This window comes from Notechis scutatus, chromosome 1 (assembly GCF_049901735.1).
Source record: "Notechis scutatus isolate UNSWTSFEM ecotype Mainland chromosome 1, rNotScu1.2, whole genome shotgun sequence".
NCBI classification, from domain to species: Eukaryota; Metazoa; Chordata; class Lepidosauria; order Squamata; family Elapidae; genus Notechis; species Notechis scutatus.
The window spans coordinates 200,862,442-200,880,431 of NC_142009.1; the positions used below are offsets into that span (position 1 = coordinate 200,862,442).

The window sequence follows — 17,990 nt, forward strand, 5'->3', positions numbered from 1 at the left end:
ATTTTCCATGGAGATACTGGAACAGACCATGAATTGCAGATGCTAAACCTGGAGAAGGAAAGAGTAGCATATCAAAGTGGAGGCTGTCAAGTCACAACGTAGGATCAATTTAAGGTAAAATTGGAAAAGAAACCGAAGCAACGAAATTAAACCGAATCGATACTATCTTCTGAGCAAAAAGGGTAATTGATCTTGCAAATGAATAAGTGAAGCATGTATATGGGACAAGGGATACACGGATCTGTCAGTTTAGAGCGAGATACAAATGCATGGATTCATTTCTGGACCCCTGTACACTGCACATATATTTCCAAATCTCTTTCTCTTAGCCTCAAGATCAGTGCTCATTACAAGGACCAAAGGAGCAATAGATCAGAAAATGATAAGGTCGGAGGAACTGCCTTTTTCCCCCCCAACGAAACCACATTTCCTTTCTTCAAGTTAGATAAACAAGGCGACAATAATCAAGTTCCACTCCTCTTTTTATTCAGTTATTAATTCAATGACCCTCCTCAGCCCAGCCCTCGCTCTTCCCAGTCGCCCCAGAGATGCGACGAACCTGTCTGTTTCTTCCCAAGCTCCGCCCAGGAACGCTTCTCCTCCAATCACAAAAGAGGAGAACACCGGACGGGTTTCATCGAAGAGGCAGCGTTTCTCGGCTGATAGAGTCAGCGAGGAATTCAGCGCCCGCCAATGAGCGTCCCTCTTCGGTAGCCCCGCCTACTAATGCTTGCTCCATCTGTCCCCTTAAGCCCCCCAAAAGCCAGATTGCTTGGCGCGCGGGCGGGCGGCCAAGCGCCCGCGGGGCCGGTGAAATTGTTCCGGCGCGTGCTTTTCGTGTCTCTTGGACGGTGTCCGACGAGGCTCATTCCACGGCCGCTATCCTCTCCCTTAGGACCGCGTAGGCCTGGAAAAGCGAAGCCTAACGAAGGAGGCCCTTAAGAAGTTGCGGCGAGGCCAGGCCGGCGGCAATGTCCGTGAGGAGCGGCGAGGGGCGCGCGGTTGCGTTGCTGCGGGTGACCACGACGGCGACGACTACTACGGCGACAGCCTCGAAGGCGCGGGGCCTGCACCGCTTCCTTTCGTCCGCGCCGGCCTGCCTGTTGTCTGCTTTTCCTCCTCGCCACGGAGCCCTGCCGGGGCTCTGGGCCCGACAGTGAGCCGCCTCGGGCTGGGCCCGGGCGGAAGAGCGCGGAAGACCGAGATTGCGGGGCGCAGGGAGCTGCCGAGGGGGGCAGCCTGAGCTTCGGCCGCTTGAGCATGGGAATCCTCTTCACTCGGATATGGAGGCTGTTTAACCACCAGGGTGAGAAGGAAGGCCGTGGGGGAGGCACGCAAGGCGGCTCGGCTGGTTAAAAAGAAAAAAGAAAGAGAGAAGGGCTGAGGGGGAGGAGAAGAGCGCTTTGAATGTGGTCGGTTCGGTTCCCGGCATCTAGTCCCGGAAACCACCTCCAACCCGGGTGCTTTGGGCTTCTCCCCCCGACGCGTCCTGGCCTTGTTGGCCGGTGGGAGTACGGGAGCTAAGTTGCAACGCGTCTGGGAAACGCCCAGCACCACTTTGTGTATGTGGGGTGGGGAAAGAGGTAGACTTAGATAAGAGCCCCGTAACCGAGACTCAAATAAAAGACTGCAGAGAAGAGCAACACAGATAATTAAGGGACTGGAGTCTAAAAACATGAAAGACACACGGTTTCAGGAATTGGGTGTGTCTAGTCTAAAAGGAACTAGGGGTTGACATGATAACAGTCTTCCTATATCTCAGGAGTTGCCACAAAGAAGAGGGAGTCAAGCTATTCTCCAAAGCACCTGAGGGCAGAACAAGAAGCAATGGGTGGAAACTAACCAAGGAGAGAAGCAACCTAGAACTATGGAGAGATTTCCTGACAGAACCTTTAATCACTGGAACAGCTTGCCTCCATGAGGTGTGGGGGCTCCAACAATGGATTGGTACAGGATTGGTACTCCGAGGTACCAATGGATTGGTACTCCGAGGTACTCGTTCATTGGTTTCTGGAGGCACGATGAGTACCAAAAACGATGAGCGCAAACATGTTTTTCCCATAAGGAATAATGTAGTGAGTCACAAGGCAGACAACCCAGAAAAGTTCCAAGTTCTGGCTTGTAAGTTGAGTACTTAACAAATGATGAGTACCGGGACAAAATTTTTGTGTCAAAACACATTGAGCACCAAATTTGATGAGTTTCAAAGCAGTTGAGTATCAAGGTTCCACTCTATTAGAAAAGGCAGTGTAGTAACAGTGTGTGACACTGTTATAAACCATCTTGGCCAACCACTTATGATATCCTGCTTTTACCTTTTTTAAGATTAAATACTTAGCCATGGAAACATTGCATAGTTGAAATTATGGTTTACCTCTTTCTCCAAACTGCACCCCCCATATTGGCTTAAATTTTGAAAGCAAAGACTGAAAGTGGTTGGGGTTCCTGTTTTGGAGATTTATTAGATGCTTAAAAAACAAAGAGGAACATTGGATTTCACAATTGGAGTTTATTCATTGGAGGCAGAGGGGGAACAACAATAGTCATTGTTAGCAGATAAATTCCTATTTAAAAACAAATAGCTTGCATGCTAAGTGTGGCTATTGAATAAATGATTGGCTTCCTAGGTTACTGACTTGTTTGTGGATTTATCAGTCCTTCAGATATTGCATGTCTCTTCTCTAATGCTTTGTATGAACCTATAGTGAGAGGATTCCTTCATAGTTTGCATACCACCTAGAACTCACTGGCACACAAAATGTAATTATGACCACTATCTTGAATGACTCCAAAGGAGGATTAGGTAAATCTGCAGGAGAGAAGGCTGTCAATAATGAAAACTGTATATTGTAAAATCTTTAAAATGTTAAAAGGAGGGTGCTATTACCCTTGCTTGCTGGTTGTGTCCTTTTCATATGCATCTTGCTGGACTATTAGGCCTGTGGTCAAATTCATCAGGGCAGTTTTTACTTTATGTTAAATATTTTTTCAAGTGCTCCAAAATAATTTGTGGTGATTGAATGTCAGGAGAGAGATGTATGAATGTGTCATATGTTTTTTTTTTAAGGTGGGCACTAAGCTTATAATAAAGTGGTAAATTTGGGTTTGCTACAGGTTTGTAGTTTAACAAAATAGTTCTATAAAGTTACAGAATCTTAGTTTCGATGTATTGAAATTATATTCTTTAAAAACATCATGTAGCCTTTATTAAATGTAAAATAGTATCAGAATCATGGAGTAGTGTTTGATTGTGTAGCATAACAAATTGTAAAGGAATATTGGCTACATTTGTTTGTCAAATACAGAATTTCCCTTGAAAACTTAAGCTTGAAGAATACATGGAAATAGTTCAGAGGGAGGGTGTAAAAGAATTAAATAAAGGTAAATATTTAGAAACTCTCTTATCTACAGAATTCTGGAGGTTGGTTTTGGTTATTTTCTGTTTCTATCTTTTATGTACATAAGCGGGGAAAACACTGTTTGCTTCTTGCAGGTTTTGAGCTGTGTTATTTGAGCAGGTACCACCTGAAACCAACTGAGAGCTGAGGATACAGCTCTCTTGCTTCTGCCCCATCAATAATTGAAATGCTATAATAGTTGATAATCAGTTGATAGGGAAGAATTGGGCAAATGGGAGTTCCAATGTATGTATGTACTGGGTACATAGACGACTTATGCATCATTCTGAAATTGTAAAACTGTAAGACTGACTTATTTCCTTCATTACTTTGATGCTTCTCAGACGTACAAAAAAATTCTGATAAATTTGTTACATATACAGTATCCTCCATATAGAATTCGTTGTTTATTAACCGGGTAAATAGATTTGCCTAATGCTCATGTGATTAGCTTTATAACTGGCGACTTGCTTTATGGTCATTGTAATGTTCTTATAATTGAGCCTGGTCAACTGCAATGACTTATGATCAAAATTCCAGGCTCCATTGTGGTTGTAAGTTGAGCATTATCTCTGCAAATAAAATGTTTTAGATTATGATGCACACAAAGACCAGTGACTCCTTGAGTTTTACTTAGAGCAAGGATGTCAAACTCTCATCGCGTCATCACGTGACGTATCTTAACTTTTTTTCCCCTTCGCTAAACCGGGGGTGGGCGAGGCCAGCGCGTGATGCATCCGGGCCATGGCTTAGAATTAAAAGGAAATTGTCAAATGTTTGGATCTTGCAGAAGAAAATTATAACTTTAGTTTTTAATTAAGCATCCTGTGTCTTTGCTTTGCCATTATTTCTTTCCCTTAGGAAGTAATTATTATGTGAGAGAAATTAGTTCATGTAGTTATTGCATGTGTTTTCAGTCATGCAGTAACTACTATGATTGCTTTTAAATGTAATGCAACAGGTGATCTGCACTTGTGCATTATAGTGATTCCATTATTGGAATAAAAACTATTTATTAAATAATTTAGATATATCACAGATGAATTAAACTTACCAACTATGTGCCATCTAGTTAGTGTTGACTTTTAATAATCTTCTCCAAGATAATAACACAATAAAACTCAAAACAAAATTCAGTAAAATTACTATTACTATAAGTAAATAAAATTGTGAACTGCATAAAACAACCAGTAAATGCACTACTAGAATACCACTACCAGATCTTTACCATTTAGTACCAAGCTAAAATTTACAACAGTGCCAAAATCTGGATATTACTGTACTAAAATATCTGGGGAGATAGAAATATTAATTTAGTACCAAAAAATAATAATATGGGCACCAGTAAAGCTATATAGAGAGAGATAAGCCCAAGATATTTGAAAAAAAGCCTTTATCCTGGATAGATACATATGGAATAAGATACATTTACTTTCTGCCAAGTAAGTTTTAAGTTAATTCTAGTAGGAACATGAATAGGACTTAAAAATAAAATGAAATCTAATCACAATGCCTGAGGCAAAAAGATCTGAAAACATATTTTACACGCTGAAATATCTTGTCTGTTTTGAGAAACCAACCCCTGTATTATCAAATAATACAAATAGTAAGGCAGGATCTCTGTAGTTACATATCCTTGTTTGGACAGGGATAACCACAAATGATAAGGAAATACCCAGCAAGCTAGCATTATTTAAAAGAACCTATTTAATACTTAACGATATGTTTAGGCCTTTTGCATCAATTGTTTGAGAAAATTTAAGATTATTTCATATGGAAATAAGCAGTAATTAAGTCAATTCTTCTAATTCTAGCCACATGAAATACTTTTTTCTTCTTTAGTACAAGTTCAGAAACCAGGGGCCATACATATAAACAAGCATGAGATCAAAAACCCCAATGATTTGGGACTTTTTCTAGCTATGTACCATTCAAAGTGTTGGTGCTTGTGTTTTTTTCCAAGACAGCCGTCTCTTGTTGGCAGAGAAGAAGGATGCTCCTTGATTTGAGTTGGGAATGGGGAAAGATGGCATAGCAGCATGCACATGGTCTTTCGGTGACCTATAGACTCAGTTTCAAGCAAAGTGCTGCTTGTTAAATCTTGGGAGATCAAGAACAGTTGGTCCTCGACCTACGACCAAAATTGAGCCAAGATTTCTATTGCTAAATGGGACAGTTGTTAAGTGAATTTTGCCCCAATTTACAATCTTTCTTGCCATAGTTAAGCACATCACTGCAGTTGTTTAGTGAATCTGGCTTCCTCATTGACTTTGCTTGTCAGAAGGTCACAAAAGGCAATCACATGACTCTGGGACACATGGTTAAAATGGTTATAAATATGATTCAGTTGCCAAGTATCTAAATTTGGATCACATGACTGGAGATGTACAACTATTGTAAGTGTGAAAAATTGTCATAAGTCATTTTTTTTAGTTCTGTTCTAACTTTGGTCACTAAATGAACTGTTGTAAGTCAACGACTACTTATATTAACAAATTCATCCTAGGCCAGTCCACTTCAGTAGTATCTCACATATAAAAAAGACAGTAAACCAATGCATGGAAATAATAAATATTACATTTGAATTGCATCTTTCTGCATTGTGCAGTTGGTAAAAATTTGATATTTAGAGAATAACTTCAGAAAGTAAATTAAAGTTCATAATGTGTGGAATACATTTTGAAAGAATAAAGTTGAAAACACAAAAAACGCTAATATTGTATGTGATGTGTTTTACATACTGTATGTTAGGTCTCCTATAGAAAACAAACCTGATATGAAGGTATTGTGAATTCTGTACAAAACAATATTTACAAATGTTGTAAATTATTACAATTACTATTAAAAGCTTTATTATAGAAACATAAAAAAGATAAAACATGTATTAGGCAAAGAACAGGTGTTAATGACAGTGGATCCACGTCAATATTTTATTAGTACTCTGAAGTCCCCAGGCATTCATTGTCATATGATAATCATTTTTTGTCAAAAAAACATTCAGAGACCTGAGCCGTATATACATTATTATACAGGTAGTCCTCGATTTATAATCACAATTGAGGCCAAATTTTATTTTGCTAAGTGAGAAATTGGTCAAGTGAGTTTTGCCCCTCTTTATGACTTTTCCTGCCACATTTGTTAAGTGAATCACTGCAGTTAAGTTAATAACACAGTTGTTAAGTGAATCTGGCTTCCCCATTGACTTTGCTTGTCAGAATGTCACAAAAGGTGATCACATGACCCAGGGACACTGTAGCTGTCATAAATATATACCAGTTGTTGAGCGTCTGAATGTAAATCACATGACCATGGGGTTGCTGCAACAATCATAAGTGTGAAACATGTCATAAGTTACTTTTTTCAGTGCCATTGTAACTTCGAACAGTCACTTACAACGAACTGTTGTAAGTCAAGGCCTACCTGTAATGTGTTGGAAGTTTATTTCCAAAGTGGTCTTAATATAAATAGTGTTGTAATATGACAAGCTGAAATTCTCTGTTCCACATTCTTGTGATTTATATGAATGGAGTTAGAAATAATTGCAGGGAGGGAAGTAGTGTCTGTGTGGGGTCCTTGCTGATCTTTGAGCTTGCTTGTTTTCTTGCAGGCCTTACAGTTATCAAACCAGGTGCTAGACAGCCAAGCTCAGATGACAACTTTATGATTTATGACCATAATGGACAGGCTCCATTATGGGTATAAGTCAAGAATTATCTGTAGAATTCACAGTAAAAACAATAAAATTGGTGATTATGGAATCAGTGACTGTTTGACTAGAAATAGGCAACCTAGTGACCTCCAGATATTTTGGGGTCTGTTTCCCATCAGCTCCACATAATTTAGCTAGCAGCAAGGGTGTGTGAGGCATGAAACATGACTATATGCTCAACCATTCTGTTTTCTTTTTCTTTTTTTCATTGCAGAACACAAAGTGATAATAGTTGGGCTTGATAATGCCGGAAAAACTACCATTCTTTATCAGTTGTAAGTATAAAGTAGCATGAACAAGTGATTTGAATTGCCTTGTTGATTTTAAGTGCTGCCCTTGACAGCAATAGGCTAAAATCTCCATGTGTATGTATATATGTATGTATGTATGTGTGTATGTTTGTATTTATACCCCACCTTTATTGTTTTTACAAATAACTCAAGCTGACAAACATATCTAACACAAAATGGTGACATTTTGTAATTAAATGGTGGCCTAAATTTATATCGCTGTGTAAAGTTCATTTTAAGATCTCAGAAAAGGCGTTCTGTACACATATCTTGCAGTACTCTCCTTATTGCTAAAATCTATTGATTACAGTATATGCCAGGTTATCTAAAATGATGAGGTAATTCAATCATTATTTCAGACTTTTTGCTGCCCCCACCAGAACCTCATGATTTCTTATAAGTTTAAGGTAGAAAAGATTAAAATTACAATGTAAACCCTAAACGAGGTTTTACCTATTAAAATTATAAAGAAAATATTTCTTCAAATAAATAGGAAAAAAACTGAAAATTTCAGCATCACTCAAGTGCAGTGTTGCCCAGAAGAAAATTTTAAGTTGCAAATAATCATATTTGGCAATGTAATTATTTTTTATTAGTTTAGAGTAGAATGAAACATTCTTATTTTTAAGACTTGCAAAAAATATGGTTATACTAAAGGAATACAAAAATTAAATTCTATGCTCAGTTACTCAGAATTTAATTCTATTGAAATGTATAGGATTATATTACAAATATTTCAGAAATAAATGTAAGTGTATTTTTATAACTATTACAAAGAAAAGAAAATTATTTTTTTTTTCTTTTGCAGTTCTATGAATGAAGTAGTGCATACTTCCCCAACAATAGGTAGCAATGTGGAAGAGATTGTAGTTAATAATACACGCTTTCTTATGTGGGATATTGGAGGCCAAGAATCTCTTCGATCATCATGGAACACATATTATACAAATACTGAGGTAAGAGCATAATCCCTATAGGGAAATCTTAGAAGTAGGGGCGCAACCATATCTGAAGTGCAGAAATCCACACAACCTTTGGATAGTTTCTTTGCTGCTTTGTAATGGTTGGATATTTTTACCCCAGATATGGTGGCTCTAAAACATTGCTGTGGGTCATTTCATATAAAACTTTTTAAGATATGAATCAATAATTTGCTTTGTTGTTTTTAAAATGAAACATCACTTATTTACTTAAATTAGCCTATTAATTTAAAGTGCTTATTAAAAGTGCCTATTTTTAGAGTTAACAATCACCTTTGTTCCAAGAAATTTATATACCTCATTTAAAATATATTTTGGAGAGAAAGTGCTTGCTTTGAGATTAGCTCAATAAACCAAATTCACTTTTCTGTTAAATGATAAGGCAGATTTTGAGAAAGAACCAACCTCCTGTACATGAGAATAGGATGTGTGTGTACATGTGTGCTTATGAGCATGCATTTGGAGGAGTAGGATGGTTTCCATCTTTTTTCAAGATATAGTATCTGTAATTCATTTGGTTTACAATTTTTGAAAACCCTTGGGGAATATATACATTATAACTGTACATCACAGACATAGATAATTATGACACCTGACCTTCCATGAAGTGAGGCTGCTATGAAATTATCTCTACTCTTTATAAGATTTACCCAATTGAAGAACTGTATACTCCTTTCAAATAGTGCAGGAAAGATCATGTCCTGAAACCTTAGTGCAGGGTCATTATGAAGAGAGCTAAACATTCCTCACTGGCTGGCTAGGCTGGGAGGGGCTGTTGAGGTGAAGAAAACAAAAACTCATAGCAGCATTGTCTTTGAGATCAGTGTGAACTACAGAATACATCAAACAAAAAGATGAATTCAGTAATACAAATTAAGGTACTGCCAGAAAAAATACATGTATCTTTTACTGGGTTAGAAATAAAACACTAACAATTTAGGTGCTACTTAAAAACATGGTTGCTAAGCTACCATGAACAATTTTCTAAGAATGTTTATATTGGACATTTGGATCAGTAGTTATGGTGTTCTAATATTTAGTAGAATACTGCTAATAATGCAATCAAAAATATGGCAATTGCTATTGGATACACTCCTCAGAAAATTACACAGAACTACTTGTTAGATTGGGCAGTTTCATTTAGTGTTCCATTATCAAGTCTTGCAATTCTTGCAATATTATAATTGTCTTAATTGATAGTGTTTTGATAAGGAATTGTTTTGTGGAAGCAGCCTTAATCTTTATCTGATTTATGATTCAAGATATGTATGGATATTAATTTACAAATATCTCTGATTCTTACAGTTTGTAATAGTTGTTGTGGATAGCACAGACAGAGAGAGAATTTCTGTAACTAAAGAAGAATTGTATAAAATGTTAGCACATGAGGTAAGTACTTTTTAAAAAGTTAACCTGAAGCAGAAACAATTTCTAAGTTGATGCTTAAGTTTTGTGACTGGCTTCTGATTGTACTTCCATGTTGTTAATCACCTCCAGAATTATATTTTAAAAAGTCATCCCCCCTGGTCCGTCATCCCCGCCCCCCCAGCCCTGGGATTGGGGAATTTCTAGATTTAATAACAATTTTTAGAACAGTACAGTATCTTTTATTTCTGATTTTTTTTCACTACAAACTAAAAAATGGTTTTGCATGTTAGGGAAATAATAAAATGTATTTGTAGAAATTAATATGTATGTTTTCCAAAATAACATTAGCCCCAGATTTCTTAAAGAGAAATTAAAAGTATGATACTTTTTGTTATTAAAACTGCCGTCCGCAACTTTGTGAAGTAAGTGTATTCTGGGAGATGGTAGCAGAGGTGATACATGGTATTAATAATTGCATTTATTTGATAGTACTACATATTAGGATATGTTAGGATATTAGGATAAAAATGCCATATAAAAGAAGTCAAATGATTCTCTTTCATTTATTTTGTATTATATTAAGTTGAAAGAAAGAAAGGTTTTATAAGCATTACAATTTTTGATAATGGATCAAATATCAAAGAGCATTATTTTTAAACTCTCATATTTTAAATGCTGTATTATGGAAATTAAATTCAGTTGGTATGACTGTGACAAGGTAGATGCTAGATTTGCTACCTATTTTAAATAGGTAGATTTAAATAGGTAAATGCAGATTTTAAATGTAGGTTGGCAATATATCTGCACATTCGGTTAGGAAATCATAGGCACTGAAGTAAGAAGTCTGTCCATCCACATACCCCACCTCAAATACTTGCAAACCGACAGCTGTACAGACAGTGAAACCAACATTCCTCTTCCACATATTTAATATGAAATAATTTAATGCTAACAATGTGTCCTTTGTTCTAAGAAGTTGTTAGTATTTAGCTTTTGCATACATCACAATATTTTCTAATTGTGAACCAAATTTCTCTAAACAATGATATCTTTATAAAAATATATACAGAGATGTTTGACAGTATTCCATAGCTCATTATCATTATCGTCTTAGAAATTCATTCAGGTTTAAATGTAAATATTTCTTAGAATTGTTGGAAGTGACCTTTTAGTTGAATTCTGATCGTTTGACATGGAGTTGCTCTGGTGTGATTTTTCATAGAATTTGTGTTGGTTTACTGCATTTTAAAATCAATGTTAATTAAATACAACAACAAATATAATAATTTAGTGGTATAATAGAAAAGAAATAAAATTGAGAATATACATATATATATTTTACTATAGGACTTGAGAAAAGCAGGCTTGCTCATCTTTGCTAACAAACAAGATGTTAAAAACTGCATGACGGTAGCTGAAATTTCTCAGTTCCTAAAACTAACATCTATTAAAGATCACCAGTGGCACATCCAGGCATGCTGCGCTCTTACTGGCGAAGGGTAAGAAGTATTTTGATTGTGAATACTTTTTAAAATAAAAATCTACATAAAGTAATGAGATCATGTCAACCTCTGCAGATATAAGTAAGTCGATAGAAGAGAATATACACTGCTCAAAAAAATAAAGGGAACACAAAAATAAGACATCCTAGATCTACATGAATGAAATATTCTTATTAAATACTTTGTTCATTACATAGTTGAATGTGCTGACAACAAAATCACACAAAAATTATCAATGGAAATCAAATTTAGCAACCCATGGAGGTCTAGATTTGGAGTTACACTCAAAATTAAAGTGGAAAAAAACACTACAGGCTGAGCCAACTCTGATGTAATGTCCTTAAAACAAGTTAAAATGAGGCCCGGTAGTGTGTGTGGCCTCCACGTGCCTGTATGACCTCTCTACAATGCCTGGGCATGCTCCTGATGAGGTGGCGGATGGTCTCCTGAGGGATCTCCTCCCACACCTGGACTAAAGCATCCCCCAACTCCTGGACATTCTGTGGTGCAACGTGGTGGATGGAGCGAAACATGATGTCCCAGATGTGCTCAATTGGATTCAGGTCTGGGGAACGGGCGGGCCAGTCCATAGCATCAATGCCTTCATCTTGCAGGAACTGCTGACACACTCCAGCCACATGAGGTCAAGCATTGTCTTGCATTAGGAGGAACCCAGGGCAGTGTACATAACTTCTATAATTCCACATAATTCTAATCATCAAATTCCCAAATTGAAATTATTTGTTAGTTTCTTGCAAAATGTTGAAAAATTCTCTCAAAATTCTTATAATCTTTCAAGTCCACTTGTAGTTTCCATGAAGTAACTTCAGTTAAATTTCTTACATTTCAGTTTGAAATTGTAATCTACAGTGTTTTTCAATTTTGATTCTCCATTGCCTTTGTAAATCCAATAAGAATAATAATAAGAAAACCTCAGTTTTCTCCAGAGGGATTTGCTGATCACCAGTAGTAACTTCTGATTCCAGTAAAGTATTAAAAAGATTAAGCACTTCACAGATCCATAAATCAAATATTTCCTTTAGTTCCATATTGTGCAATGGTAATTGACCATAGCACATTCAAAGTTTAGTTTTACAATTGATAATGTAAACAAGTCAGCTTCCCCACACGAGTTTGTTTCTATTCTCTCTTTTTTTTTAAAAAAAGTTGTTTCGTTCCATTTAAACATTTTAATGTCTTTAGTTCTCAACTTTTTGCAAGGCAAGCAAAAAACCAGCCAAATTCTCAGACTTTTCTAAATATTATGGTACAATCCCAGAATTTATTAAAATCACCAAAGAAAAATACTTATTTACTGAAGAAAGTCTCTCTTTAACTGAAGAATAAATTATAATCCAAAAATAGCATTAGAAATAAATAAGGTCGATTCTAGTGGCCCTAAATTTATGCTGTGTCACAGCTAAGAACTTGATGACAGACCCCTCGTCCCTGTTTCTCCCATCGGAGAAATCTCCGTTTTTGTAACTAGAGGACCGATCGGTTAATTTCAGATTTCCCTTCTTAAATCTGAGGAAGAAAAATCACCACCACCACCCTAATTGGGAGTGAAACTTGGGTGCAACATTGTCTTCCTTTGGAGGCAATTAAACCACATTTTCCTTACCAAAAGCTAGAACTCAGATCTGTCCCTGGATTTCAAAATGGAAAGTGTCATGAGCTACAGCACATTACTTTGGTGAAGTTTATTATGATTTCCATATTATTTTGTAAGGGTGTGAGAATGGGAGCCCTAATATATCTAACAAAAAACCATAGCTGTGATTTGAAGTTTGACACAAATGATCTCTATTAATGAATTTATATTTTTGTTTAATTTTTTTTACAGATTATGCCAAGGACTTGAATGGATGATGTCAAGACTTAAAATCAGATGATTCTAACTCTGTACAGACATTGTACAAAAGAGAACTGGCTATTTGGCTGTGAATTATTGGCTTGTGTATATTTATAAAAACAAGATGACTTTTTCTTTGCTACTTAAAGAGATTTCAAACAAGAGAAAACAATTGGAAGCTCAGCCTTGACTTTCTTTGATGATTTCTTTGAACTGACATTTAAATACTGTGGCTGGCCTTTCTTTTATCAAGAAATAATGTGCAGAGATCAAATACAAGGAAGAAATTTTAACTTTGACTTTTTATTATTCAAGTCTAACTCACTAAATAGAAATGCTGACTTTATTATTTCCACAAATCAGAAAAGAAAATCAGTGGTACAGGTATTGACTGTTTAGTATTGAAACCGACTGGGATGCGTTTCAGAAGTGCAAAAATGTTCCTATATGTGAACTATGTGTTTATGTAATTATACCTCATGTTAAGCTTGATTAAAATCTGTTGAGCAAATTGGTTAATATCATTAATTCTGCCATAGTACTCCTTAAGTAGCAGTATGTGATTTGAGCCACTTGGGACCTATTTGAGTTCCATGTGTTACAGCCAATCTTTTTTGTCTGACCACTGAGCAGGTTCTGTCAGGACAAATTCTTTATCTACTTTCTAACTCCTCTCACTCTTCACCAGAACTTTGGTGAAGCTGTAGCAAGCTTTGGGATACGTAGGAGGGGGCTGCTAGTTGAACAGGATGCTGAAAATGTTGAACCAGGTCATCAAAACCCTGTGCAAGCAATGTTTTGTATCACTGTGCCAGTAGGTTTGGGGTCAAACTGTTTGAATTTGTAATGGTTTATTTAAAAAAAAAGGTGGTGTGGTGGGGGATGCTGCTAGTATATCATTATCCTTTTTGTATTACTCAAAACCAACAGAGACAAAAGTACAGGTTATGTATTATTTTATGTATTTCCTGCAGTTCAAAACAACCACAAAAGAATTAAAGATCCAATGTATTATTATTTAGAAATTTACACTTTGATTGCATTTGCTGAGATATGCATTGCTTCAAATAGAACATTTGAGTTACCTAAATATACACTGTGGTTCAAAAACATATTTATACTTGTGGTGTGCATAGAACATTCCCATTTGATGTGTTATGTTGAAGTTAAAAGTGGGTTTAATCCAAAAGAAATAGACTAATTAGGAATTTCACAGAATAGGTATAAACTTGGGAGTTTCTTCTGGGAAAATTGGTGACGTGCTCTTTATGTGATCACCTAAAATGAACAGAAATTTGTAAATACACTAGGTTGCACTTAAAATCACTTGAATGAGAAATCTTGACCAGTCTTATTGATTTACTAGATAAGATCAGCTAAGTTTTGATCAATTCCATTGCTGCTTTATAGGGGGCAAAGACTAGAATATAAATAGCTATGTTAGTAGCCTATTAATTGAGCCATTTGCTTTTCAGATTCTCTAGGAACATCCCAAGTGTGTATCTGTGTGTGTACACACATGCACATTTATATGACTTGATTCATTGTTCCTTAAAGAGAAAATTTAAACTAAATGCATGAACCCTACAAAGCAATTTTCCAGTTTTATATCTTCCCTGTTTCAAAACTTGAAGTGCATTAAAATATGAATAAACTTAATTTTCCTGTTACTTTATGCTGCAATGATGGTAAAGGTGGATAGGAGAATAAGTTGGTGCCTGGTATAGGAAAATACAAATTATTTGAGATACTATTTTAGTCTTCTGAATGTTGTGCTGAGCATTCTTTCCAGGCTTAGGGGGTTATTTAGAAACAAGTGTATCCTTAGTATCGGATAAACTAAACGCCTTCCCTCCTTTTCTTTTTTAAATCAGGCATTAAATATAACTTGGTCTGTATATTTCAAGTTGGATTAAAGCAATTTAAATGGTTGGAACTCAATACAATGGCAGCTTTGTACAGCACCTCATGAGTTTTTCTGATTGGAGACATGCTTAAAATTAGTGCCATTAAACTACAAATCAGTATTTGGCAGGAAAAAAAATGGCACACAATTGGTTTTTGTTTTTTTAATGTTTTACCACAAACTGGTTTTGAAATAACTCTTAACTTTGAAATCAGTTTGCTATGAAGGTATTTTTAAGAGGCATAAACAAATATTTAACTACTTGTAAGTTGTTCCATGCGACTTTGATTCTTACTCATATATTTTTTTAAATCACTTGTCATCAGATGAATGCCATGAGAAAAATTGTTTCAACGTACACATAATTACAGTTAAAATTGAACTAGAATGCATAAAGCTTTTGACTGTATCCAAGTTACCAAATGTATTAAATACCCATACTAACTTTAACAAATATAAATATGAGTGCATGAGTTCCCAAACAAGATGAGTTTCTCTAGGTTAAAAAGAACCAATTTCCTTCCAACATTCTTGTCTCGACTCTCGACTAAAATGGCAGATGGTTGTGAGAAGGAGTTACCCTTTTTTCAATGACTTCAGTAAAATTGAAAGCATAGAAAATCCCACAGGCATAGTCCAGCTCTGATTCTTGACTGACTCTCAGCATTAACAAAAATGCTTTATTTCAACTTTATTTCAGCAACGGGCAATTGGGTCAGAAGAAAGCTTAATACAAAGCCTTTGGATAATTAATCTTATTTTGAGCAAGACGTTATCAATCAGTTCTTTAAAGCTAAAGCCCTTTTTTGTTTTCATATATATTTTTATCCAAAGCAGGCTTTGGACAGAACAGCTATGTGTGAGCATTAATTTCAAATTGATCTGTTACTGCCATTCCTCTAAAATGCGTTGGGAGACTTTGGGTGTCGTTCCTACTTTTGATTTTCAAGCCACACCATTTTTTTTCCAGAGGATTTATGTGTGCTTATTACAATAATATTTCTTTACATATATACGAGAAAAGCATACATTGCTGTGTGCACATTTTGTGGTTAGATATAAACAACATCTATTTTTAAGAGTGAAGGAAAATGTCCTGTGCTTCCATAGGATCAGTGAATGATGGTATCTTGGTTGATGTCAATCTGTAGAGTGGAAGAAGCAGATCAGGATAATATACCCAAGACAAGCTGAACATAACTAGTTTCTAGATTTAGGTTGATGAAAGAATTGACTTACCATTTTGTTTTTGTTTTTTCATTAGCCCTGGCTGCATGCTTGCTTCTGTGCCTATATGTAATGCCTACTTAAATGTGTAAATTTTGTAAATAAAGGATTACTACAAAGATAAATATAGTCTCTCTTATCTGTAAAACCAGCCTGCAAAGCAGCCCACACTGATGCTAACTATTGATGACAGATTTGTCAGACTTGCGGAGCTTAATACGTTTAGTAAATCTTACTATTTGGGAAATTATATTGTTACAAAGAAGGAAGTTTGAAACAGTACTACGTTAAACTTTCTCTGTGGCAGTATTAAAGTTCACTTGGGGATAGCGATGATGAATCATACAATCAATAGCTATGTAAACTGCTAATGTAATACGCATGATAGTGATCTTCGGTGAATGATTAATAGACTGCATCTTGTTTCCAAAGTACGGTAGAAGCTGCTGCTATTCAAAAGAAACAAAGACTACCCTGAGTATTACAAGTAGCGGTTTTTGTTTTAGTCCTTTTTTAAACAGTCACAAAAATTTATGACAAAATGGCATTAGAAGAGGGAAAACTAAATGTTGAAAGGGAAATGAATACTTCTCAAATACAAGATTTCAGGGTTAAGTTTAGTTATACTTTTAATTTGGTTTTTAAGGAGTAGTCAATATGCCTGCTGCCTGAAAATATTTATAAACAATAATAAAGAAAGGATAAAAATCAAGTTATGGGCATCAACACCCAAAATCCATGGATAATTGTGCTTGATACTCAATATTTATAAAATAGACTCAATGCCTCATCTACTTTGCCATATTAGATACAGGTAGTGCTTGGCTTACGACCACACTGAACCCAAAATTTCCATCGCTAAGTATGTTAAGAATTTGTTACATGAATTTTGCCCCATTTCTTGTCATAGTTGTTAAGTGAATTGCTGCAGTTGTTAAGAACATGGTTGTTAAGTGAATCTGGCTTCCCCACTGACTGCTTGTCAGAAGGTTGCAAAAGAGGATTACATGACCCTGGGACACTGCAACCATCAAAAATACGAGTCGGTTGCCAAATGTCTGAATTTTGATCATGTGACCATGCAGATGCTTCAAAGGCATAAGTGTGAAAAATGGTCAAGTCACTTTTTAAAGCATTGTTATAACTTTGGTTATTAAATGATCTCTTGTAAGTTGAGGACTATTTACATAGTATTTCTACTATATACATATACATGCCTCCCTCTACCTTACTAATGCTCCCATCTCATTTTTATAGATTACCATTTTTATAAAGTACCTGTTATCTTAGTCTCATAAATATTTAGCTTATTATTTTGTACATTGTATAGGTTTTTTTTAGATACTCATTTTTTAATCTTCCATTGTTTGCATCTTTTACATTTATAGCTATTTTCCTTTCACTTTTTATGTTTCTTCCTAATGATTGTAGCCCATCCATTTATGTTGGGTCTATGATCTTAATGAAGACCGAAACTGAAAGCTATACTTTCTCAAATGTTACAGCAAATTATAATTGTCCTGCTGAAAGCACATCATTTATTGGATTAGGATATATGTGAATAATTACACGGCTTTGACAGATAAATGTGACCAATGTTTGCCTGCATGGGGGGGAAAAAGTCACACTCAGCTATTTGTAACCTTTTGACTATAAAGTTAAGCCAGGCATCATTTTTCCTCATAAATGAATGATGAGCTCACATGATAAAACTAATATGCTGTATAAACGCAGCTGATCCTGTTGTTGATACTG

General features: G+C 35.8%; 1 protein-coding gene across 1 annotated transcript; it reads left to right on the plus strand.

Annotated features, from left to right (window-relative positions):
• The first annotated feature begins 615 nt into the window (after positions 1-615).
• On the plus strand, positions 616-16,360 carry ARL5A (ARF like GTPase 5A). The gene is made up of 6 exons (XM_026680091.2): positions 616-1,306; positions 7,322-7,382; positions 8,206-8,353; positions 9,683-9,766; positions 11,093-11,244; positions 13,094-16,360. The coding sequence occupies exons 1-6, from the start codon at positions 1,261-1,263 to the stop codon at positions 13,140-13,142; spliced, it is 540 nt and encodes a 179-aa protein (XP_026535876.1). The 5' UTR covers positions 616-1,260; the 3' UTR covers positions 13,143-16,360.
• The last annotated feature ends 1,630 nt before the right edge of the window (positions 16,361-17,990 follow it).

Excerpts from the sequence above, each read along its gene's own strand:
- ARL5A (XM_026680091.2), top strand. The coding sequence starts at position 1,261 with ATGGGAATCCTCTTCACTCGGATATGGAGGCTGTTTAACCACCAGG. Across the intron at positions 9,767-11,092 it reads ATAAAATGTTAGCACATGAG|GACTTGAGAAAAGCAGGCTT; the intron begins GTAAGTACTTTT and ends ATTTTACTATAG. Across the intron at positions 11,245-13,093 it reads TGCGCTCTTACTGGCGAAGG|ATTATGCCAAGGACTTGAAT; the intron begins GTAAGAAGTATT and ends TTTTTTTTACAG.